Genomic DNA, 26,664 nt, shown 5'->3' with positions numbered 1-26,664 from the left:
TGTAAAATAGTAACTGAGAGTGGCAAACTGTATCAGACCGTCGGTATGGCGTATAGGAGACAAATCTAAACACGTTAAGGGTCAACCATGCATACAATACAAAGATTTTTCGTACACAATATTTATAGGTTATATACTTTGTATGGGGAAATATGACGACCGAGTTTTTTGGCGTGTAGACAGACCGAGCTTGCGACAAAAAACGAGGTCGTCATATTTCCCATACAAAGTCTATAACCTTTTTATTATATACTTTCAATTTCATTTAGAAACTAACAATAATTTTATTTTTAACAATAACTTTATCGGTTTAACTGAGTAAAAGATGAAAAACACGAAAAATTTGAAAATTAACGGCGTACAAATTTGATTGTGACGTAATGTTTGCGGGCCGGAATGTTTGCGGGCATATATCGTGTGATATATGCCCGCAAACTTTTAAAGAAAAAAGAAGAGATGAAATTGAAAGTATATAATAAGTATGCATATAAGTTTATTTTATTCTCTTTCAATCTAATATTTTCAATTCCTTTTCTGCATTACCGTTTCATCAGTGAAATTGCTGGAATGGCCCTGTTTTTCTAAGAAATAAGATTGACCTTGAAAGAGATATTCTGTATATTTCGGATTCATTTCATTTATAAGATATATTTGTGTGCGTAAGAGATCTATCCTTTTTAAATTGTATAGGAGATATCTCTTCCTTTTAAACAAACTTTTATCGTCTACTTTTGTATGTTAAGCGATATATTTCTATATATAGAACCTATCTCATTTCGTACAAAGGTTACCATTATTCGTACAAAATATATATTTATTGTTCAAAAGGGTGTATCTTTCATTAAAAAAAAAACACAAAGGAAATAGCTCTGGAAGTTAACAAGATGTCCCTTTTCGAAAAAAAAAAAAAAAACCCACCAAGTACTATACCACCTATCCATTTTAGTTAAGATTACACGACTGAATAATTTTCTGTTATTGAAATGGTTTGTCATAGATTCTTCTTTAAAGAGTGTGAGATATCTCGTAAGTTTGAGACTTAATCTCTCTCTCAAACAATCTACTTTTAGATACATGTAGATATCGAGATATTCTACTCTTTACTGAAATAAGTTTCTCTTGGATAGATGATAATGATCTCTTTCACCGGATATATTCCTCTTATCAAGACGGAAAGATGTCCGAAGGCGACTGCCTGTATGTATCGTCTATCACGTGACCTTTTGTTCATTGTATATTGTCTACCACATTGTTGTTATCAGTGTAAATAGTCTATCGTGACTTTTTAAAAAATATTATTTGTGCATTAGAATGCAGATTCAACTCATTCCATGTGTTGAAATTCTAAAATTTGACGATTTCTTCTTTACTGGGTTAGGTCTTTAGGAAAATGAAAGTTGTTCATTGATAAACACGAGTACACGCGTACCTCGTATAAACATGCATATATATATATTTCTTTTCAATATAGATAATGTAATTTCTATCAAAATAGATAGATATCTCCCTCTAAGTCCTATGATAATGAATATCTCCTACCAAAATAGATGTGTCAGCTATCAATATACCATGGATTTCCATGGGGGAAAATTGAGATGTATGTATTTCTCTCTAAAAAGATGTATCTCAGACGAGAGTAGATGTTTGAGATATGTCTTAAATTGCGTAGGAGATTTCTACAAAGAGAGATATTTCTCCAACAAAAAGATCTATTTTTGAAATAGCGGATATCTCTATTTAGAAAATAGAATTTAAACAGCTGGTAGTGAATTGTATATCAGTATTCAATTATAAAATCATTAAAATTAATACGATTTGTTTTGTATATTTTATGATATGTGATTAATTATTTTACAGGTCCGTTTGGAAACTGTTGGCCCTGTTTACAATCCTATTAAAGTTTTCGTTTGCACAGGTAAATGCAATGCTTGTAACGGCATTCACATAAACCAAAACATTGGTACACGAGGTATATAAGCTGTGTACACACCGCGCACCTGCATAATACTTGTAGATAAAAAGAACAGACATCTATAGGAATTTTCTTAAACTGTATTTATTAATGACATGAGCTTATTAAAATTTCAAATGGTCCGCAACAATGTCTTCTATGCAAAAATATCCATTCATCTTTCGAAATTTCCAACCTTCCATTTCGCTTCGCAGCTGTGAAGTCCGAATTCCATGCTCTCCATATATCTATGAAGACTTTTGAATTTTACTTACACTTTTATCAAGATATTTATTTTATTTCACCAAATAGTGTTTAAATCATGTATTTCAAGTTAGAGTTGTTCTGTCGAAATACATTGTCGTCATAAATATACTTGTAGTTTAAAATATCGAGCGTCAAAATTTAAAAAAAAATCTTAAACAATTGAAGACATCTTTGATTATTTGAAGATATCAAATCAGTTATTGCAATAACTGAATTAATGCGCGCATCGAATCAATTATTGCTCTCATTAATTCAAATGATGCGCTTATCAATTAAATTATTGCACGCAATAATTGAATTAATGTGCGCATTAGTTGAATTGATGAGAGTAATTATTGATTGGATCTGCGAATCATTTCAATTATTGTGCGTAATAATTGATATGATGCACACATTATATGCATGTATCAAATCAATTATTGCTCTCATCAATTCAACCGATGCGCGCATCAATGTGGTGGAAATATTGCTCGCGAAAATGAATTTAGAGTTTGGTGTAGATGAATTGACGATATTTCTTTAATTCAACTAAAGATATCTTTAAATATTTACAACGTATATTTGTATAAGGATATAATACACGTATCAATTTTTTTAAAGGCAACAGTACGTCAGTTGAAGAGATCATCAATTCATTGTGGATATTTTTAATTAAGGATATCTCTAATCAGATAGATCCTCTCTCTAAAAGAGTTATTGTGCGCATCAATTCTAATTAACGATATCATTGATTCAATTGAAGAGAACGAGAATTCAATTATTGCGCGCAGTAATTGAATTGTTGCGCGCATTAATTGAACTATTGCTCTCTTCAATTGAATTGTAGCGTGCATTAATTCAATTCTTGATATCATTGATTTATTTCAAGAGAGCAACAATTCAACTATTGAGCACATCAATTGAACAGAATAATTAATGTTACAGTGTATCAACAATTCAGATGAATTGATGATTCATTCAAATAATTAAATTTATCTTCAATTATTTGAGTTTATGTTGATTTGGCGCTCCACATTAGTACTTACAGTTACTAATTTTTCAGCGATCTTGGACGGAATGGTCATCCTGTACTGCGACTTGTGGCCCAGGGGTTCAACACCGATACCTGCACTGCTTACCAAAGTCAGTACAATTGAAGGTTAAATATCGATTACAAGGTGTGCAAGTCTTACAGTGTGTACACATTCACAGTATCATAAAAATAAATATATGCGTCCAACAACATGCAACATACAAGGACAGGGGATTCTGATGATCGTAAATTTCATGCAAATTCTTCAAACGACAAGAAAACACCCAAAATATGCACAATAAACCAACATGTATCCCTACAATACGCTCACCAAAATGTGTACAGAGATCGAACATCAAACTTTACAATACGCTCGTCAATATAAATCCAAAGGAGCTTATAGATATGTATTGAATGACCAGATCTACCATTGATTTCGGATTCCTGTTGTTGCCATGCGTTTCACCGTGACACGATGACGATGACGATACTAGTACGACGATGACGATACTAGTACCACGATGACGATACTAGTACGACGATGACGATACTAGTACCATGATGACGATACTAGTACCATGATGACGATACTAGTACCATGATGACGATACTAGTACAACGATGACAATACTAGTACCACGATGACGATATTAATACCACGATAAACCGTTTAAAATAGTTACTGACATTTAGACCACGCCCAGTCGTTCACCAGAATATTGCTTACAAAATAGCATGCAATGATTAGATCATCGTCGCAAACCACAATTTACTGTTTCGTTTTACAAATGTGAAATAGAATGAAACAATAACCTATGGTTTGCGACGATGTGATTAGATCTACCTTCAATACTTCAACCGCCTCACTAACATCGGTATTACTTGTATGGAAATCTCTGTATCCCTTAATGACTCACGGAAGTGGGATCCAACGAGAAGATCTAGAGATGCTCACCAAGGTCAATTCCCTAAGAAAGCAAGTTACTAGTGGTGCATGAAGTACTATATTTTCTTTTATAGTACAAATGTATGACGGACCTTAGCTGCAAGAATGTAGCCCTCTCCAACTTTTTTTTATTTTGAAACGTAAGAATAAAAAAAAAAAGGAGAGGATTACATTATTGCAGCTAGACGGTCCTATATATACATGAAAATATGCATGCACGTTCAGCCTAACCCTCACTATTATACCTAATCAAAACCTGTAATGAAGTTTTTAATCGTTCAGTTCGGTAGAGGGAGCTTATTATCAAGGTCTTGTTTTCACTGACCAAATTTTACGTGTATGTATAACCAAGATATACCTATTCAAAATTGATCTTACATTCCATATATGTGTAAATGTCGAGTCTTGAATAAATTCTCGTTACACACCAGCCAAGACTAATCAAATGCAAATTGGATTTTTATCAATATATAATTTGATAAAACATGATTAATAAAAATCCCATGGAAAAGGCTCATTGTGTGGTAACTTTGACCATCATTCTATCAGAAAACTATTTATCGATCTTGATAGGATGAATGAATTCTGTTCCTATTTGTTAAGTCTCCCAATCTCTCTACAAAGTTCAGGACCTCGGCAAAATTAAATTAAGGACGAGAAACAAAAAGATATTGATTTAACTTTTCAATATCACCTTGTTGGACAGATTCTCCGGCTTGTCGGACAGATTCCCCGGACTGGAGTGGGGTGAAACGGATAAGTACGTGTAATGAGCATTTATGTCCCGATTCCGGACAATTAATGCAGTCCCTACAAAGGGCAACACAATGCCTTCACCTGTGTGTTGATTGCAATCTAATTAAAATTAGATTTTCCATCCGCTCCCCATTTTTCGATACGTCGAACGCGACGTATCGAAAACTGGGGAGCGGATGGAAGATCTAATTTTAATTAGATTGGTGTTGATTGCATTGTTGTAGCAATTTTTAGATAACACCGAAAATTTTCCTCCCCATGAGAGAGAGAGAGAGAAAGAGAGAGAAAGAGAGAGAGAGAGAGGTGTTACTTGTTAAGTGTAGTCGGTTTTGAATTCCTTGTATTCTAAAACTTAAATGCAACGTTTATAGACATGTACATATTTATTATTTCAGTACCAATCATTGTTATGGAAATCAAAAACAGTATAAAGTGTGCAATATAAAGGTATGTTCAAACAGAACTATCATTTTTTATTTAGTCCAGAAATTTCTTGTTGAAAGTAAAAGGTTCTGAGCCTATACCTCTGAAAGCTGTTCTACTACATCTACATGTAATACTGTCATATTGTATATAAAATATACTTATGTGCACCAAGGTTGTAATAAGTGAAAAACCTGTGTTTATTACTTATTGTTTATATGACACAACTCTACAATTTATTATTTCAACTTTGTCTATAGTTTATATGCATTTGATCTGTATCGACACTTATCATACATATATATAAACGTGTGTTATTTTTTCTCCCAATACTCATTTCCAGCTTTTCTCTCTTATTCCTATTTCTTTTTGCATGTATTGTAATAATTAGTATACGACTTATTTTACTTAGAATTTTCATTCACCTCTTACTTGTAAGATATTTAAAGCGAGATTAATATAAGCCTTTTGGCTTGTTTCTCAATCTACATTGTTTGTAAACATTATCGAATTATTTACGAATAAATATTGTTTAAACTAGAACTATCGGGACACTAAATTGAAAGTATCTATTAAATATATTGAAGTGTGTGTAATAAGCTCATACTTGATGAAAATGATATTCTGTTTGGAATTGCTATTGTAGGCGTGCCAGGGTAAAAATCACGATTACCGATCAACAGAATGCCGGAAGCACAACTCCAAAAAATACAGAGGAAGACTCTTTCAATGGGAAAAGTTCATTCTTCGTAAGTGTATACAAAGTGTAAAAATCTAGAAAATAAGCCCTGATATAGTTCCTCGTGAGTGTATACAAAGTGTAAAATTCTAGAATATAAACCATTATATAGTACCACGTGAGTGTATACAAAGTGTAAAATTCTAGAATATAAACCATGTATATATAGTACCACGTGAGTGTATACAAAGTGTAAAAATCTAGGATATAAACCATTATATAGTACCACGTGAGTGTATACAAAGTGTAAAATTCTAGAATATAGACCATTATATAGTACCAAGTGAGTGTATACAAAGTGTAAAATTCTAGAATATAAACCATGTATATATAGTACCACGTGAGTGTATACAAAGTGTAAAAATCTAGGATATAAACCATTATATAGTACCACGTGAGTGTATACAAAGTGTAAAATTCTAGAATATAAACCATTATATAGTACCACGTGAGTGTATACAAAGTGTAAAATTCTAGGATATAAACCATTATATAGCACCACGTGAGTGTACATACACAGTGTTTAAATTTAGAATATAGACCATGTATATATAGTACCTCGTGAGTGTGTACAAAGTGCAAGATTCTCATGAAATCTGGAAAATTTGGATGAAAAGTGTATTGTTTTTCAAGAGGATCACAGAGATTCAACATACATGTATATACAATCATTATCTGCTTCACACATGGGATTAAAGCCTCCTGGTACATCTTAAGGAATAGATCATCCCTATTGATTATGATGTCACAAAAACCCCTACCCCTAGGATCATGAAATTTACAATTGGTAAAGGACTACCTGCTCCTTCTAAATACTAGAATCCATTCATTTTTGATTTAGTATCAACAGCATTAAAAAGATTTTATTTGGATGTTTTACATATAACCACAATATGCCAAGTTTGGCCCCGCCTTGAAATCAGAACATCTACTCCGGGGATCATGAAATTTACAATTTCGGTAGAGGCCTTTCTTGATCAATTGATCAAAACTTTTCAAAATTTCTAAACTGCCAATGTATACAACGAACATTTTAACAGACGTCGCTTAGGGAATTTTTGGTCATCTAATTCACTGGATCATGCTGCACTGTAGACCTAGATAGGAAATATTGGTCACTTGTTTTAACAATGATGCTTTAATATTTTCTTTATGTTTCTATATTCTTTGCAAACTCTAGTAAAAACATCAATTTTATTTATGTAGCAATATTCCATTACCACCTGCATATGGTGTGTATATATCTCAACAGATTCGATACGCAAGAGCTTGTTCTGCGTATGATCAGTATGCCAATACAACCTATCATTGGGTCAAATGCTGTCTGATGTGTTTCATAACGATTGTTAAGCCGTTCTTGTCACACCAATTTTGACTAGGATAACTCTGTTTACCTGACCGATATACATGTATAGGGCTCACGGCGGATGTGATCGATCTACAGGGGATGCTTACTCCTCCTAGGCACCTGATCCCACCTCTGGTATATCCAGGGGTCCGTGTTTGTCTAACTCTCTGTTTTGTATTGCTCATAGGAGTTATGGGATTGATCACTGTTCATCATCGTCACCTTTCATCAAACTATTTACAGTGTACGTTAAGATTTACCCAAGTGTCCGGATGATCGATTGGTTGGATTTGAAAAGGATGTACATTGGATCAGTTTTTGCAAGAAGTTTTTACTGCGAGGTAATCTCATCGAGATTCGTCGAGACTGGATATTTGGACTAACATCTCTTCTGCGTCAATCCAAATATCCAGCCTCGACGAATCTCGCTGAGATTAAAATCTTGTCAAGAACGACAATACCATAAAAATCAAAACATCCATGAAAATTTCCGTCTATATCTATTTTGTATTGCTTATAGGAGTTATGAGATTGATCACTGTTCGTTATCTTCACCTTTCATAATGAAGATTCAAAATGTTTTTCTTTTCAAACAATGACCCTTAGGCCAGAACTGGATCACAATAGGGGTTTTAAAAAGTTTTACACAGATGATTGATATATAGTGAAAAATTCTTTTCACTGACTTCTTCTCAGGAAATCCAAGATTATAAATTTATATGCAGGATCCTCATGTAGTGTACATTCAAGTTTTGTTCGAGGTTTGATTCCCACGGTCAGTGCCTTAAGAACACATAGGGAAATAATATGCACAATGTTGCCTTCATACTTCTATTATGAATTACATTTTAGTGAAGAACGATTTCAGTTATTTCGAGGTGTTCGTAAATCTATCATATCTAGAGGACATCTTTTTGTTTTCGGGGTCCATCTGTAACAGCATTAGAGGTTGAGTAAATATGATATATTTTTCCAGTGTCGTGACTTTTTTTTTTTATCATGCCTTTGGTTTAGAGTCGTATATTATCAGTAGAAAATGTCATGTAGACATTGTAGATTCAAATTCAGTTTAGGTTTCTGACACACAGGGAGATAAAAAATTTTCACAATCATTTTTGAGCACATCTCAACCACTGGTGTAGGAACAGTCGTTATCTGAGATGCTTGGTGGAATACGGTGATTGACCACGATATTCTCCTTAGTGCCGAAATTTGCGATCTCTTGATACTTTTTTGAGTATCACTACCTCCATTCCGGCCCCATTCCGGCCTTTAGTCTTGCCCCGTAAGATACTCCATCGGGTTTAGAGTACTAAAAAACTCAAATCGTTTCACCGGGAAAAAAATAAAACTGGCATTTTGAAATGATAATTTCATAATACATATGACACGCGTATAACTGTGCAATGGGGTTTGCTTCAAAGGTTTATCTACTGTCGGATGTTTACACTCAGTTTGAGTAAAAAGTGCATAGCAAGAAACCACATGACCAGCCAGGACAGTTGTGGTCATGCATATGAGCTGATCAATGTCATCAGTGATGCAGAGAAAACTGAGATACTGGTTTGAAAGTAGAGACAATCGATGCACAATACTGTTTTATAATTGAAAACTTTCATATTTACTTTGTTGATTAATTAAGAAAAGGCAGTTTTAGGAGAAAGTATTTATCAGAAAAATTTAAAACCCGGCCTTGTTGGACTCGAACCCACAATCTATATAGATTGGCAGTTGAACATGTAAAACCCACTGCGTTATCTGGTTTATAGGTAGATTTAACTGGTCAAGGAATGCTGATGTTTATTTCACCATCATCGGCATTTTGATTAACGTGCAGGATTTGGTGCATCTTTCACAGCAGTGGGCTCCCTTCCAGGTAACTGGCTTGCTGCATGCATGGCAGACCTAACATTTGACTTCCAGGCATCTCTGTCCAATGGGTTAACATCACGAAGTCCCCACTCGTGCTGGTCTTTTTCTAACTGCTTTCCAGGTCATCTTTGGTCTCCCTGGTTGTCGTCCTCCCTCTTTTTTCATATTGAAGACATTATTGATTGCCCCACTGGATCTAGCAACGTACCCAAACCAGCGTAGCCTCTTCTCCCACAAGATAGCATCAAGGTCATCGATCCCAAGTTGTACCAGTAGCTCGCTTGATCTGACACTTAAGCTATGTCTTCTGGCTTTACCCTGCAAATCTGTCTGACCATGGCTCTGTCATTTCATCGTAGGTGAAGGAGGTCTGGTTTTATTTGTGTTTTAAAATGAAGTCGACCATTATCGATGTGTCAATCCTCTTTAAATCATGTGCTCCAATCAGCAAGAGGCAACAGCATGTAACATATCTGATGACGTCACATCATCCACTATCACTAGAACACTGTATGACATATTGCTCTATATAATATGTATGTAAGGCCAAAAATAAAGATTATTGTGTTTCCGTTAACATTCAAGTCAATATTAGGGTAAATAGATGGGAAATAAATAATGTTTTTCTCAACTGTACATTGTTTTAAGAGTATGCATTTTAGAAACATTCTGGTCCAATTTCCATTTAAGTTGTAGATATTATATTAACATATTGGACAGGAGGGCTTCATTTTTTAATATCAATGCCACTTTTGCTTTGATAAAATTGCTATAGTATAATAACAAGAGTCAGTTCCCAAAAAAGTTCAATCTTTAATTATTTTAAAAGATATTTTAGGGTAGAGGGTATAATTTAGGGTCAATTGGGTTAGCAGAAACATAGCAATATTTACATGTATTTTAAGCTCAGTAGGAAAGAATTCAGGATGGACAGGGAACTTGAACCGGTGTACCTGGTGCTCTAATCATTGAGCTAATCCAGGCCAATATTCTTTGTCCACGAATTCCACTATACTCATATTAAATTGATTATCTTTTTCAAAAAATTGAAGATGCTCAAAAATTCATGTAATGGAGACTTAATGTGCACTAGGAAGGATAACTGCTATGAAAACCTAAATGCATAAATTTCTTGTATAGCACGTTTGTGCTGATACAGTAGACCAGTATGCCTCAAGTTTTATGTGATAATTTACATCAAATCACAGGTACTCATCAATTTGATATTGTTACTGCAGAAAGAATGAGGCTGTTCTCACCCCACCGAAAATTTCAGAATTATGATTTTAATTTTACAGCCTCTCGCCGGTGTTCGTTGGTGTGCAGAGCTGCGTACTATGGATTTTATGCTACATTTAGTGGACAAGTTAGAGATGGCACACTGTGTGATGACAAGTCAACAGACCGAGTCTGCATACTGGGGAAATGTGTTGTGAGTATGTAATTGCATTACAGAAAAAGAATTTATACACCATGAATTAAAACAAACCTGTTCAGAACTAATTTTTACAGAAATTCTATATCTCATTTTGCATGAAAAAAAAAAAAAAAAAACCTGCAGAAATTCTTGAATCAACTTTTATGAAGTCGGGGATCGACAGTAATGGTTGTCAAATTGAACAGTGCAAATGATATCTCGGGGAAGCGAAACTCTAGACATACTTGCCTGATCAGGCAAGTAAATACCGTATATACTCGCCTGTAAGTCGGATTAAACTCTATGTCCGACTTATAGGTGTGTCCTAAGAAGAGTATTTTTTTAGATGGCGTAATGTATAGTCTAGTATTTTTTAAACAACAAAAACATGGACGAAATAATCAAAATAGTAACCGTTTAATTTGTTGAGGATAAAAAGTAAAATATCGATGTCATATCCCAAAACATTATTGGAACACAGATACATACATAAAAGTATTGATATGAAATTGATTTGTTGGAAAAAATATCAAATATCGGCACATTTCTCAAAATATCATTTGAGACACTGGTAAAAACATTAGAGCATTGATTTGAAATTGTCAACCGTTTCTTGAAAAAAGTAAAACCGATTTATAAATGGGTCAATGGCAATTCCTCCAAAATAACCTAAAAACTATATAACCGACTTATAGGTGAACCGACTTGTAGGCAAGTATATATGGTATTTCAGTTAGAAATGTCATATCTGAAAAGAAAAGATTAAACTTTATTCCATGACTTTGTGACAAGTTCGTGTTTTGTAAATTGCTTGGTAGCATTTTTATACCTAACTAAGTTGAATTAAGTAGACATCAGTAAATTATTTTAATTTATGATATAATTGACCCCTGACATATATGACTTATCCTGATCGTGCTTTCACTGTAAACTGAACTGAAGCTCTACGTTAAGGAGGTCTGGCTTCTTCATCTTGTTTTGTAATTTTCTTGGGATAAAAACAAAAGTTAGACTGAAAAATAAACAAAAGAATTAATTGAAAACGAAACAGGCTGTATAGCAATCAGAGTCTTCGTGGCTGATTGACAAGGACACCAGTGTGGTGTACACTGTACCATCTGTCAAAAATCTAAAACAATTGCTGGTGCATCGTCATTTGTGACTGGTAATTCAACTTTATACAGAATAGATAGCATTTGGTCACATTTTTTCCCTCTCTGACTCCTAAACACTTAGAATACGAGGTAGCTTTTCAAGCAGAACAAGGAGAAGTACATATCCCATGGAAAGTGTACTCTACAAAAACTAGGGGAGAAAATAAATCACTTTTGTGTTCTATTTCCGATAGGCCCCCCTACATACTGTACGTACTATACAAGCTGGATTGACATTCACTTTGTATCCTACACTTTTGGAGTTATTTGTCTCTGGTCGTTTCATTTTAGTGTTCTTGAGTTATTTATATTGAATCAAATTATGATTATAAATTTTGAGTAAAGTTTTTTCGGGCAACCAATATTTTAATTTTGGCAAGTCAGAACTTGGGTGCACTTGCTCATAGGGATGTTGGAAGACATCTATTAAAAAAACAATGTAGACATATAAACTTTTAAATTATGGCATTCTAAGAACAAAGTGCATGGTTTTAGACTTTAATGCAATAGTTGGTACCTTTGGTGGTATTAGATTACCATAGTTTTATCCTGTTATAAAACATCTTTAAAGAGTTTTTAATGAAAAGTATTTTCTCCTAATGCCGAATGGACTGTTGAGTTAGTATATTGGTACAATTTAATTTTTGCAATGGGATAATTGCATGGCAATCATAGGAATTCAGTACAAAGTTTTCTGCAAGCACACAATAAACAAATACAGATCATTAAACACTGTATCTATGCGAAGGGCATCTGATTTAAAATGGATAAGGGAAAGAAGGTCATGAAAATTTGCAGTTTTCCTATGACACATACAATGGGAAAGTATATATACACTGATTAATAAAACCACTACTAGATAAGCATAAAGTCTTTGAATTCAGCCACCATTGAAGGTTGATATGCTTCTCTTCCTTCATAAAGCGGGCTATATAGAAGTCCGATTTGACACAGTAGGTAAGAAGTGTATTACCTGAATGTTTACAAACAATTTATAAATGGCAGCACACCTGTCAATAATGGTGTCTGGATGTCTGCTTGTCCATGCTGTCCATGTACTGGTCAGTCTGATAAGTCTGATATGACAGTAAATGCACAAAAGATTTGTTTCTACTTTGAGAACCAAATTACCCCTTCTCCAGCCAAGCTGAGGGCGGAGATATCAAAGAGGGGCCATTACTTGTGATGTCAAATAGGCTTACCAATATTCAATTTACTCAAACAAGTGGAATACAGTCTTAATAGCATTTAGAATTCGTGTAGAAAGTAATGGCACATAAATTTTTTTTTATTGCAATTTAGCTGCTGTTTCAAATACTATGTAAAATATGCAATGATGTTGTCAGTGTTTTTGAAATAAGCTTATTCAACATATTATAGATCATGTGAAAGTTTAATTTTATCACTATTCTGTTATCAAGAAAATGGCATAATTTGAATGAGCGATATAGAGCAAAAAAACCATGTTTATGGTTCATTATAGAAAATTATCTGTAAATCACATGAATTTGTTATTTATATGTCAAATTCAAATAAATTAAAGTACTTTCTTTTATGCAAGATTGGACAAATCCTTTTATACTTTAAATACATTCAATATCATTTAAAAGGAGATGAAATCACATCCAGATGGCTTTGATAGCAAGTGAGGGAGAAAATGTGTGTAATCTTTTTACAAAACAATTTTCTTGTTTGCTCTCTGAAATAACTTTAACATAAAAGTATTAGAGAGAGCTGTTAGGCAACAATTTCTTTGAGTTTTTATGTTGCTTATGAGAGAGAGAGACAGAGAAGAGAGAAAGAGATGTTTAGGTAAAGAAATTCATTATAAATATGCTATACACTTCACTTAGTACTATAATGTTTCTGTAGGATTGGTTCAGTTTTGCCTTATTAAAGAAGTGGTCTTATTACCATCCCTTTGAGATGTTGAAATTGTAAAGTACATGTGACAGCCAGTCAAATAGGAAAAATTACTCAGTCATTCACCCTGTCAAATGATTAGCTTTCTGCAATTCATTGTTACCAAGAAAAGCTTGATATAACACCCAGTAGCCCAAAAGCTTTTTCCCTCTGCTGAACCTTTCTATACAATTGGAGGCAAAAGATGTCGTAGAGATTTGTTGGGTACAAATGTTTATCACAATGTGTAATGTTCATATAGCACCTAAAGGAAGAACATCAGCTGCTAGTAGCTATGTAACCAACTGAACAGTATGAAGAAAAAAAAGAATATCAATAAATAAGTTCATCAGTATATTCAGATATCTCATCTCATGAGTATATTTAGATATCTCAGTTCATGAGTATATTCAGATATCTCATCCCATGAGTATATTGCAATCAGTTGATGTGTATTTTAAGATATATCTTAATTCATTAGTATATTCAGATATCTCAGGTTTTTAGTATATTTAGGTATCTCAGTTTTTCAGTATATTTAGATATCTCAGTTGTTTTAGTATATTTATGCCCCTCTTTGAAAAAGAGGGGGCATATTGTTTTGCACCTGTCGGTCGGTCTGTAGACCATGTGTTGTCCGCTCAATATCTTGAGAACCATTCACTTGATGATAATGATATTTCATATGTGGGTTAGTTATGAGTAGAAAAGGATCCTTATTGTTTTTCGGGTCAAAAGGTCAAAGGTCAAGGGTCAATCTACTCTGGACATAGGAATATAATGTCCGCTCAATATCTTGAGAACCCTTTGCTTGAAAGACATCAAACTTGGCACACTGGTACATCCTAAGGAGTAGATGACCCCTATTGATTTTGAGGTCATATGGTCAAAGGTCAAGGGTCAAACTGGGCATAGGAATATACTGACCATTCAATGTCTAGAGAACCCTTTGCTTGACAGACATCAAACTTGGTACGCCAGTACATCTTCAGAAGAAGATGACCCCCATTGATTTTGAGGTCACATGGTCAAAGGTCAAGGGTCAAGCTGGACATAGGAATATACTGTCTGTTAAATATCTCGAGAACCCTTTGCTTGACAGACATCAAACTTGATACACTGGTTCATCTTCAAGAGAAGATGACCCCTAATGATTTTGAGGTCACATGGTCAAAGGTCAAGGGTCAAACTTGACATGGGAATATACTGTCTGCTCAATATCTTGAGAACCCTTTTCTTGACAGACATCAAACTTGGTACACTGGTACATCTTCAGGAGAAAATTACCCTTATTTATTTTGAGGTCACATGTTTAAAGGTCAAGGGTCAAACTGGACATAGGAATATACTGTCCATTCAATATCTTGAGAACCCTTTGCTTAACAGACATCAAACTTGGTATACTGGTACGTCTTCAGGAAAAGACGACCCCTATTGATTTTCAGATCACATGGTCAAAGGTCAAGGGTCAAACTGGACATAGGAATATACTGTCTGCTCCATATCTTGAGAACCCTTTGCTTGACAGACATTTAACTTGGTACACTGGTACATCTTCAGGAGAAGATGACACCTATTGATTTTGAGGTCGCATGGTCAAAGGTCAAGGGTTAAACTGTACATAGGAATATACTGTCCGCTCAATATCTTGAGAACCCTTTGCTTGACAGACATCAAACTTGGTACACTGGTACATCTTCAGGAGAAGATGACTACTAATTATTTTAAGGTCACATGGTCAAATGTCAGGGGCCAAATTGGACATAGGAATATACTGTCCGTTTAATATCTTGAGAACCCTTTGCTTGACAGACATCAAACTTGGTACACTGGTACATCTTCAGGAGTTGATGACCCCTATTGATTTTTAGGTCACATGGTCAATCCACTCTTGACATAGGAAGATATTGTCTGCTCAATATTTTGAATTGATGATACTACTCTCAATTAAATGATGTGTGTGTGTGTATAACCCTTTTCAATTTTGCACCATGGGGGGCATATGTGTTTTACAAACATCTCTTGTTAGATATATCAGTTTTTTAGTATATTTAGATATCTCAAAACCCTGTGTAGCTTCACTCTCTTGCTTTGTTAGTTAAACATAAATTTTTAATTGAATTGAATAGTCTTGTTTAGATCTTCTTGTTAAAACTAATTTTATCAGTGTGTATACTTTCTATCTACACTTAGTCTAGCATTCAGAGGAAGACTTCAAACATTGCCCCATCATAGATGAACCGGTATTGCAGAGATTATGTATTACCACTTCCTGGCTGTCCTATCATTACCGCTTCCTCTCTGTCCTATCATTACCGCTTCCTCTCTGTCCTATCATTACCGCTTCCTCTCTGTCCTATCATTACAGTTTCCTCTTTGTCCTATCATTACCGCTTTCTCTTTGTCCTATCATCACCCCTTCCTATCTGTCCTATCATTACCGCTTCCTCTCTGTCCTATCATTACCGCTTTCTCTTTGTCCTATCATTACCGCTTCCTCTTGTCCTATCATTACCGCTTCCTCTCTGTCCTATCATTACCGCTTCCTCTCTGTCCTATCATTACCCTTTTCTCTTTGTCCTATCATTAGCCCTTCCTCTTTGTCCTATCATTACCGCTTCCTCTTTGTCCTATCATTATCGCTTCCTCTCTGTCCTATCATTACGGCTTTCTCTCTGTCCTATCATTACCCCTTTCTCTTTGTCCTATCATTAGCCCTTCCTCTTTGTCCTATCATTACCGCTTCCTCTTTGTCCTATCATTACCCCTTCCTATCTGTCCTATCATTACCCCTTCCTCTCTGTCCTATCATTACCGCTTCCTCTTTGTCCTATCATTACCACTTCCTCTCTGTCCTATCATTACCGCTTCCTCTTTGTCCTATCATTACCGCTTCCTCTCTGTCCTATCATTACCCCTTCCTCTCTGTCCTATCATTACCACTTCCTCTCTGTCCTATCATTACCCCTTCCTCTCTGTCCTATCATTACCGCTTCCTCTTTGTCCTATCATTACCGCTTCCTCTCTGTCCTATCATTACCCCTTCCTCTCTGTCCTATCATTACCGCTTCCTCTTTGTCCTATCATTACCCCTTCCTCTCTGTCCTATCTTTACCGCTTCTTCTCTGTCCTATTATTTCAAATACAGTTAAACCTGTCTAAACTGACACTCATATAATCTGTTTCGCTGGGAACACCAAACTTGATGTTATTCCCAATTACCTTTTCCAACCCAAAATTTGTCTCCCAAAGCAGGTGGGATTATACATGTTTTACTGCAAGTCCTTGTTGCACTTTTTAGATAATGCTGGTAAAGAGGTATTTATGGGACTTTAGGCAGGCTACTGACAAATAAGTTGATGTTACAGGGGTTTTAAGTCCTGTGTAAATTCAGCAACTTTCACAAATACTATGGTAGTTATAATGATAAAACCTGTTACTGGGTTGAATGCTGTCTGACGTGCTTCATACCACTTTTTATGCCATTCTTTACACGTTCATACTGATTTTGATTAAAGATTACTCCGTTTACCTGATCAGTCTTACGGCAGGTGTGATCAGTCAACAGGGGACTGCTTACTCCTCCTAGGCACCTGATCCCACCTCTGATGTTTCCTGGGGGTCTGTGTTTGGCCAACTCTCAATTTTGTATTCTTTATAGAATTTATGAGATTGATCACTTTTCGTTATCTTCACTTTATTTATGTACATACTTGAATGTAATTGATCTTAATTTGAATCAGACAGACACTAAATATACCTGTGTCTGATATAAATCTCTATTGTGTGGTTGTTATATGTGAAGTTGTTAGCATTGATACACATTGCAGAGTGTATTAGACTGATTTATTGCCCCTGTATATATTGTTTAGACAGGGTAAAATATTAAATACCAATTACCTATGAGGTGTAACAAACTGATGAATTTGAGAGGAAATTTATTTACCAATATATATTTCATCTTATTTGCCTGGCCAAAGTCTGATAGATTTATTGCAAATTTGGCTTTTCACAAATTTTGATCAGTAAATATTTGTATGATTCTCTGGATTGGAGAGGAAACGTGTTGATGTTGAGAAAATTGATAAAAGATTTTCAGAAAGGAGGTAAAAAATTTTTAAGGTAAATACAAAGTAAGAACCTGTGTCAAGAGGCAGAATTTGGTCCCATTTGTTGATGCCAGAGATTAAAAACCCAATCCTTTTTGCCAAACTGCCACAAAATACCCATGATCCTTTGATCATTGCGTAATCTTAGCTTCTCAATATTTATTGATGCTGCATCATAAAATCACAACTTAAAACCAGAAGTCCCATAAATTCCTTTTTTAAAGCATTTTTCTCCTAAACGTTTTCCAATAAATGATGCATTTAATTATCATATCTGACAATGGTTGATGTGAGAAATATGTGTTGCAGTACCTTGCATGCTTTACCTGACTGGTAGGAACACTGTTAGTTTGTGCCCTATCATTGTTTGTGCCGTATCTTCTTAACCACGTCCCAGATGTTGTTGGGATGTCACAGGAACTCTTCCTTTGAAGTGATCCCTAAGCATCCAGATAAGACAATCATCTTTACACTAGAGTTACGAATTTAAGAGACATTTAGGAGAACTGAGAAAGTGACTTATTATTTAAAATGTTTGATTTTATTTCATAATTACTGAGTTACAAAAAAAGCTCTGTACAAATATTTGTCAAAAGGTTGGAAGAAAAACAAACTGTACATTTATGATGAGATTATGTATGTGTTTTAGCCACAAGATCAAAGACATGAGGAGTGGAGAGGGGGGTTGATTTTAATCTGTCTGGCTCGGTTTTTTACCTATAGTTCTAACCTTTGCCAGACTTTTGAACAGTGACCAGTCACTGTGAGGCTTAGTGGTTAGAGCATTCGATTTGTGACTCGGAGGTTATGGGTTCGAGTCCGATTTGTTCCTTGACCAAGTCAAACCTAAGACATCAAAACAGTAGTAACTGCTCCTTCACCAAATATTCAACGTTTAGAAGTGAAGGTCGCGATCGCAGGTCTTTATATTTTGTTGTTGATCTGTAAGAAAGATATAAAACACTGTTATTGACTAGTAAATAATCAAATACCATGCTATCGCCATATGTTGGCATTTTAATTGCAGTAACACAATGGTTTGTTACTGCTTAGTTTTAGAGACAAACCAAGTACTCCAGACTTCCTTAAACCCATTCAGACCAGAGAGAGAAAAGAGATCGATGAATCAGAAAGCTACACTGGGCTTTGTCACTTTTGTCTTGAAATGAATGAGATTACCTTAGGCGTTATGTAATCTTCAGACCACACCTGAGTTCATGTGAATTTACATTGCAGATAATTCTATAGTTTACAGAGTATGAATTATTGGAGACGATTGGAAGAGGCTAATTTCACTTCAATTGCTCTAGACTTAAACAATTTCAAAGTTGGAGGTTTCAAGCATTTTAAAAGTCTGTGATGAAATCAGGTAGACATGTAAGATAGGATTTTTTTTAATAAACTATTTGCTGTATTAATTAATTCATTAATGTGGACTGGAATATCCTATCATGGTTGTGTAAACAGATGAAATTTATCAAAGCTGTGAGTTTTCAGTTTGCATGGGGCTTTGATAAATGTTTGAAGGCATCTCTTGACACAAATGTATATAATGGGAAAATATGTTGGGAATTTTATGATATTAAAATTTTGAAGCGATGATAAGTTCAGTGATATATAACATGAATTGTACATAGTAAAAGATGCATTGTAGATTGAGGGTTTTCATAACAAGCTTATTTGTAGCTGTCTGGTTTTATGATCTCCAGTTTTTTCTAGAGAGTCTGAGTTCTGCAGATTGTTGATAACTTGGGGTCATGTAGTATAGGACAATGTCACTGATAAAAACAATTTAAATTTTTATTCAGGCCACAACCTTCCAATTTTGGTAGTTACATATATCTGATCATGATTTTGATAAATAACATATTTTTTGTGGAAATCTAATTTTCTGTATACATGTACCTAATCTGTTAACTAATTAATACAGCTTATTTTCACTTTGAAAGAGACAATTTAACTTGATGGTTTTCCTTCAAGTAATCATGGTTTATAGTCTTTATTTTCTCTTTGTTATGTGCATGCTTTATTTTATTATTATTTTTTCATGCCCCCGAGATTGAGAAGGGGGGGGGGGGCATATTGTTTTTGTCCTGTCTGTCATTCTGTCTGAAATTTAACCTTGCTAATAACTTTTGAACAGTAAGTGCTAGAGCTTTGATATTTCACATGAGTATTCCTTGTGACAGATCTTTTCGTGGGTACCAACATTTTCATTTTTGACCCCTTGACCTTGGAGTTTGACCTACTTTTTGAAAACTTTAATCTTGCTAATAACTTTTGAACAGCAAGTGCTAGAGCTTTGATATTTCACATGAGATTTTCTTGAGACAAGACACTTCCGTGGGTACTAAAATGTTAGACCCTGTGACCTTGACCTTGGTCATAACTTCTAAATGGTAAATTTATATTAGAGCTTTCATATTGCAGATGAGCATTTCTTGTGACAAGATCTTTCTACTGGTACCAAGATATTTGTCCTTGTGACATTGGCCATCTTTGGAATTGGCCATTATCGGGGGCATTTGTGTTTCAGAAATACATCTTGTTTCAATATTCGTGTTAATATTTTTTAAACAATAGTCATTAAAAATTAAAATAGCTATCTTTATAGATTTATACATTATAGTATTTTTATTTCTTAGAGATGATAGATTCTTAATACCATGGGATATTATCCAATGCAATGGAATGTTATGTAAATTGTGAACAATAAATTTGGCCTGACAGAATGAACTTAGTGAAGAACTGAATGCAGGAAAAAATAAGCTTCAATATAAAAACATGAAGGTTTCTAAATGGTTTGCTTTACTTAGTTTTGGAATACTTACTCCTACTACTATAGGAATACTTACTCCTACTAGGCACCTGACCACACCTCTGGTATTTCCAAGGATCTGTATTTACCCTACTCTAAATTTTGTATTCACTATGTAATTATCTTCAACTTTGTACTTAATAGTTGTAAAAGTTACCAAGAAGTTCCAGCTGAATTTGTCACTTTTGTCCATAAGTTTTCTTGTATTGTCTCTGTAACTATATGTAGAGATTATAGAAGTTTGTGATTTTAAATATCCCCCCCCCCCCATTTGGATGAGCCTCATTAAATTTAAATATCCCCCCAGTTTTGGAGAATTTGAAGCTCTCAAACAGTATCCGTAGCAGGATCAAGTTTTATTTTTGAGGACATTGCAGTGGGGAGAAAGAAGGGTAGGTCTGAGAGGTGGTGGGGAGAAAATGGGAGGGAGGAGAGAAAAAAGAGGGAAAGAATCCAGGAGAGGCTTGTCCACGCACCCTTGATATTCTAGTAGAATTATAGATCTATTTGTTTGAAGCACTCTGTACATTATTAAAATGATACACATTTAATTCACCCTCTTACAAATTCCCCTTTGTAAATCAACTGGCACTGTGGATGTATGTTTGCATACAGATTCTGAAGACACGATAGTTATCAAGTTTTAAGATGGATTGTCAGTATTACCAAAGAGCTTTTTTGTTGTTTTTGATCAAACCTTTCCGTAACCCTGAGTCTCTGGATTTTGTCTTGCTGTGCAACAATACGAGCATGTTGCAGATTTTTGCAATTCTCTACATTTCACTCCCTTCAGCATATGATGACATCCAGATACTTTCTCTAGTGATATACTAGTCTACTATATATACACCAAGTTTATTCTACAAGATTTTAGCATATTAAGAAAGGAAATGCAATTAATCTTGAAGAACAATTTTCATTTGATGCAGAGCTATGCAATGAAAATATTTGTGAATTTGTTTGGCATTTGAAAGTCTTCCTTAGATATTTTATTTTACAAGATTTTAAAGAGATTTCTCTTGTTGGTTTGTGATGTAATTTTGTTACCCTAAATTTATTTTCATGTAAAAGATGCTCAGATAGCCCATTGGCAGTTAATACACCCACAGACAAATGCTCACATAGCCCATTGGCAATTAATACACCCACAGACAAATCTGGTGTTGCAATAAACAAATTGAAATTCACTCCACATAAATAACGCAAGGAAAAGTGTTTTGTCATATGTATGATATTGTCTTTATTATTCCCAAACTGCTTCAGCAAAAGTGGGAGGATGCTAATTTGGGTATATCTGTCCATCTCTCTGTCTATAACACTTGTGGGTGGTATCTCAAATAGTGTTTGACCTTTAGTAATAAAACTTAAAACTGAAGAGTCTTTTTGACTAAAGGGTGGTGCCTATTGTACTATAGGCGGTATATTTGGCGGGACGCAAATTTAATGCCAGATATGGGTATATACTATAAATTTTGGTGGATGAAATTTTGTTGATTTCATTTTTATATATGTACATTAAATTTAATGATTTTTATTTTGGTAAATCTTTGAAAATCACCAGGATATGCCAAAATTATATATCTGCCAAAAAAAAAGAAGGGAAACCAGCTATACGGTATTTGAGGTCAGCTGATATAGATGAATTTCAGAAGGTATCTCAAATACTATTTGAAATGGTTTTCAGATAATAATATAATATTCTTGTACTAAGCTTAATTAGCAATGAAACTTCCGTTCACATAAAGAGTCTCCATTACTTAAAAACTGATCGCGTAGTTTAGGGTCACTTAGGGTCACCTATTGGTAACATCCTATTTGAGCCTTAACAATAAAATTTCACCTAAAGACTTCCTATAATTAAAGGATGAATTTTAAGGTCAAAAGTTTAAGGTCATTGATTCAGATAATATTTCAAATACTATATTAAAAGGTAAGGCAATGAAATTTCATATGAAGGGTTTCTGTCACAGATGGATTACATATTTAGCAATGAACTTTACAAGAAGAGTCTTGATAAAGAGTTTTTCATTTTTAAGTAGCACAAATCAAATAAATACATGTATAATTGGAGGGGATGGGGAGTGGAGATAAAAAATCTGAGTTTGATTGTTATGGGTAGTATATTTTGAAATTAATTCTTTAAACTGGCTACTGGGTCAGGGGTTGACTTACAGATAAAGTATAGGTCAAACAAGTTACTCTAAAATATTGTAAACATAAATTTTTACTTGCCATATTTATTTCCTCTAAATTTCATGATCTGCAGGATAGGGGTTTTCAAGCTAGCAGCAGACTCCAGGGTGGGGCCAAACTTGGTATCAGTGTTCATGTGTAAAACATATATTTTAAAAATCTTCTTTGATACTATTGATACTAAATTGAAGCAAAATGGATATTTAGAAACTGAGCAGGTAGTTCTTTGTCCAAAATTGTAAATTTCATGATCCCACTGGGTCAAGGTTTTGGTATCAGGGATTAAACGTGTTAACAATAGAATATTTTTAACTTGTTCTTGATACCTATCATCCTAATTCTCTAATTCTTTTCAAATTTGTTATGAAGCATCTTTGGGACAAGGGTCACATAAATTGTAAATTTTAGGACTCCTGCACCCCTTTGGCCTTAGGGGTTAATTGGGCAAAAAACGGCCACAAATTGACCAATTTTCACAAATCATCTTCTCTACAGCCACACATCTTTAAGAAAAACTAAATGCATATTGATGTAGAGCAGGAAGGCATCTACCAAAATTGTAAACTTCATGATTCCTGGGATACATGTAGGTTCTGACTTCAGGTTGGGGCCAAACCTTGATATAATACAATTTATGTATAAAACATTTCCAAACAAATCTTCTTTAATTTTCTTGGTACTAAATTGAAACTTAAAAAAAATATTTGGAATGAGCAGGTAGCCCGACCTTTACGAAAATTGTAAATTTCATGATCCAAGGGGTAGGGGTTTTGGTATCAGGATGGGGCCAAAATTGGTCATTTGGTTAAATATGTTAACAATTGAATATTTTTAACTTCTTTGTACCTACATGTATCATTATAATTCTTTTCAAATTTGGTATGAAGAATCTTTGGGACAAAGTGGACATAAATTGTAAATTTCAGGACTCGATCTGTACCCACAGGAAGGTCACATTTTAAAGGATAAATATTAGAGTGAATTCGAAGATTCCATATATAGGATAAAGGTCAGGGTCAAGCTCACTATTAAAGGATAGATGTGAGGATAGCTCACAGCTAGGATAAAGGTCAGGGTTGAGCTGTATACCAAATATATTAGATTCAGTCAGTTAGAAAGATTCTCTGGTTTTTATCCTTGCTTGATTGGCTTCACTCTATACTTGGTACATGGCTGTTGAAGGTCACACTTACAGGATAAAGGTCAGGATGGCATTAGAAGGAAAGTCAGGTCTTTTGGATATGACCTAGCTTATAAACAGAGGACCTAGCTGTGCCATGGTAGGCATTGGCACGATGAAGAATCCTCACTTCTACAGCATAGTGCAATCTGATTAAAATCGGATCCTCGATCCGCTCCTCTTTGTAGCGACAAGAAAAAAAAAAGAGGAGCGGATCGAGGATCTGATTTTAATCAGATTGCAGCATAGTGTGTCATATTGCATATGTCAAAATTTGTCACCTACATCAGGTGACATTTCTAGATGATGGAAAAATTCTCAGATGGTATATATAAAAATGTGGAATAATACAGTTAAGCACTTAAAAAACGTCAGAACAAAGTTTTGAACTAACATTTCTTAGACAATGCAGAAGAATACTCAGTATCATTTTGAGTTAGGAGTCAATCATTTAATATAGTTAGGATTGTCCCAAGAAATCAAAGTAGAGGTTCACTGGTCCAAGGGAAAGAGAAAGTGTGTTAGGCAGTTCAAGCCCATTTTTATTTTTGAATCACACGGGGTAAGAAATTCCTTGAATTTAGATTTTACAAAAATTTATGTACGTGCATGGTGTTCATTTTCTCTTCAAAGCAACCATGAAGAATATGTAACATTATAACTTTATAGTTTTGAATGATAACGATTTTTGAAAATTTATAGCATATAGATACATTTAGTTTTGCAGAGGTAGTTTAATGATTTAAAAAATCACAGGTATATAGGTAAGACAAAACCATAAGTTATCTGAAACACAACATTAGCCAAATAAAGTTATGTACCTGTTACCTGGGATCTAGCAGTATGTGTCTGTAGAACCAGTTTATTCAATAAACAGCCAGATTTATGTAGAACACATGTTTACGTTAATGACTGGTCGGTGACATCCTTCTGCCTCTGACACATTTCTGAATCATTTGACTTCTGCTGGTACAAAATCTAGATTATTCAGACAATGGCAATATTTAATTATAATCTTGTTATGAAAAAAAATGAAAACGTCTGCCCAAACAACATATGACATGAAATGTGTAATATGAAATATGCACTAGCTAACAACATATGCTCTCTGTCTTGGCATCCAGATATTCCTTCCCCGATGCGTGAGCACTATAATTCAGAAAACCATTTCCATGAATTGAAGACCTTCATGAACAAGAGAAACTAGCTGTCAACTACAAAAGAAAATAATGAAATGAACATCAGAGCTTATAATGCTAATGTTTTCTCATACACTGAATATTTTATCCCATGAAATAAGTGATTCTATAGAAGAAGAAAAAGAAGATATTGGTGAATTTTTGGTCAGAAATAATATCTCGTCATAGCAATTTAAGTGCGCAATCAGGGAAATCCGTGTGTATTTTTGCAAGCTAGCCAGGATACTTTGCAGTTATTGAAATTTTTGAGGTCAATACCATACTTTAGCCACCTGAGAACTATACAATATTCACCGAGCCTGGAGGTGAAAGTGAATATTGCACTTAGAGGTTAGCTAAAGCATCGTATTGACCTAGAAACTGTAGAACTTACCAAACGATACCATGGTCATTCAATCTCTAGATCAGTTTCGAATTGTTACTGTAATTCGTGAATTGTTGAGTACTCCAGTGCCTGATAGAAGTAACGCTTTCTTTATAATTATAGTGTCAGTGGAAAGTGAGTAGGCATGTGAGGCTTAATTTTTTAAAGAAAATAATGATTAATAAAATCAATTTTGAAATTCCCTATTTATTTTTTGGCTCAATGTTGGAGAAGTCAAACCACAAAACATGTGCAGGTGAACATGTTCTATTTTCCTTAGGCTGTTTGAAAGCATGGAATCATATTATATACATATAATAAATGTATTTATTCTCTTAGTTCCACAAACTTAATTATGATCGAGTCTCAGATATAAATCCCTGTTTGAGCAATAAGATTCAGGTGAGCATTGTGACCCATGAGCCTGATCTTGTTTGTCTTTTTAATTTTTGAATCCTTGGATTATGTGACATCAATAAAAATGTATATTAAAACATGCAGTTATTTGATATTCAATGATTTATCATATTTAAAAGCATTGGATCCGACAAATACATGAAAATTGGTGTCTTTTTACAAGTTAATTATTCCAAACTTTGTGGTCTACAGGTCTGTTTTCTCTTTATTGTGCGTTTCCTTTCTTGTCTCTCTGTACCGAGTAAGGTTTAAACAAGATAAATGGCTTCTGAGTGAAGTGACCTGACATCTTTGACAGTAAAGAAAAAGAGATACTCATCTTGGACTACTTGCAACATGTAATGTTAGAATTTAAATGTGTTCCTTGAACCCTCCTCAATTAGACCAGCATGGCACCGATACTTCCCATTAAATTTCTTCACCTCAACTGGAGGGGGATGAAAATTAAAAAAGAGAAAAGAATAATGTGCACAATCACAATGCATTTTCTTTTTTTTTAATCAATGCTCTACCTGTGTTAAAAAGTAGTGGGCTAGCTCTTTAAGAAATTGTTATCAACATTGGCCAACCCCCCTCACATATAAGGGTCTGTCAATA

General features: G+C 34.5%; 1 protein-coding gene across 3 annotated transcripts in view; it reads left to right on the top strand.

The window, feature by feature from the left end:
- LOC125651314 (thrombospondin type-1 domain-containing protein 4-like) overlaps positions 1-26,664 on the top strand; it is an 82,071-nt gene that overhangs the window by 15,300 nt on the left and 40,107 nt on the right. For 2 of the 3 annotated variants that reach the window (XM_056166769.1, XM_056166767.1), the window contains 5 exons: positions 1,858-1,915; positions 3,261-3,340; positions 5,328-5,379; positions 6,002-6,104; positions 10,613-10,746. In XM_056166769.1, coding sequence (XP_056022744.1) covers positions 1,858-1,915; positions 3,261-3,340; positions 5,328-5,379; positions 6,002-6,104; positions 10,613-10,746 — 427 coding nt within the window. Of the gene's footprint in view, positions 1-559; positions 1,198-1,857; positions 1,916-3,260; positions 3,341-5,327; positions 5,380-6,001; positions 6,105-10,612; positions 10,747-26,664 lie in introns of those variants that run through there. The other variant, XM_056166768.1, reaches the window with a different exon arrangement.

Source organism: Ostrea edulis, chromosome 5 (assembly GCF_947568905.1).
Source record: "Ostrea edulis chromosome 5, xbOstEdul1.1, whole genome shotgun sequence".
NCBI lineage: Eukaryota > Metazoa > Mollusca > Bivalvia > Ostreida > Ostreidae > Ostrea > Ostrea edulis.
This window is presented reverse-complemented; position numbering and strand designations above follow the sequence as displayed.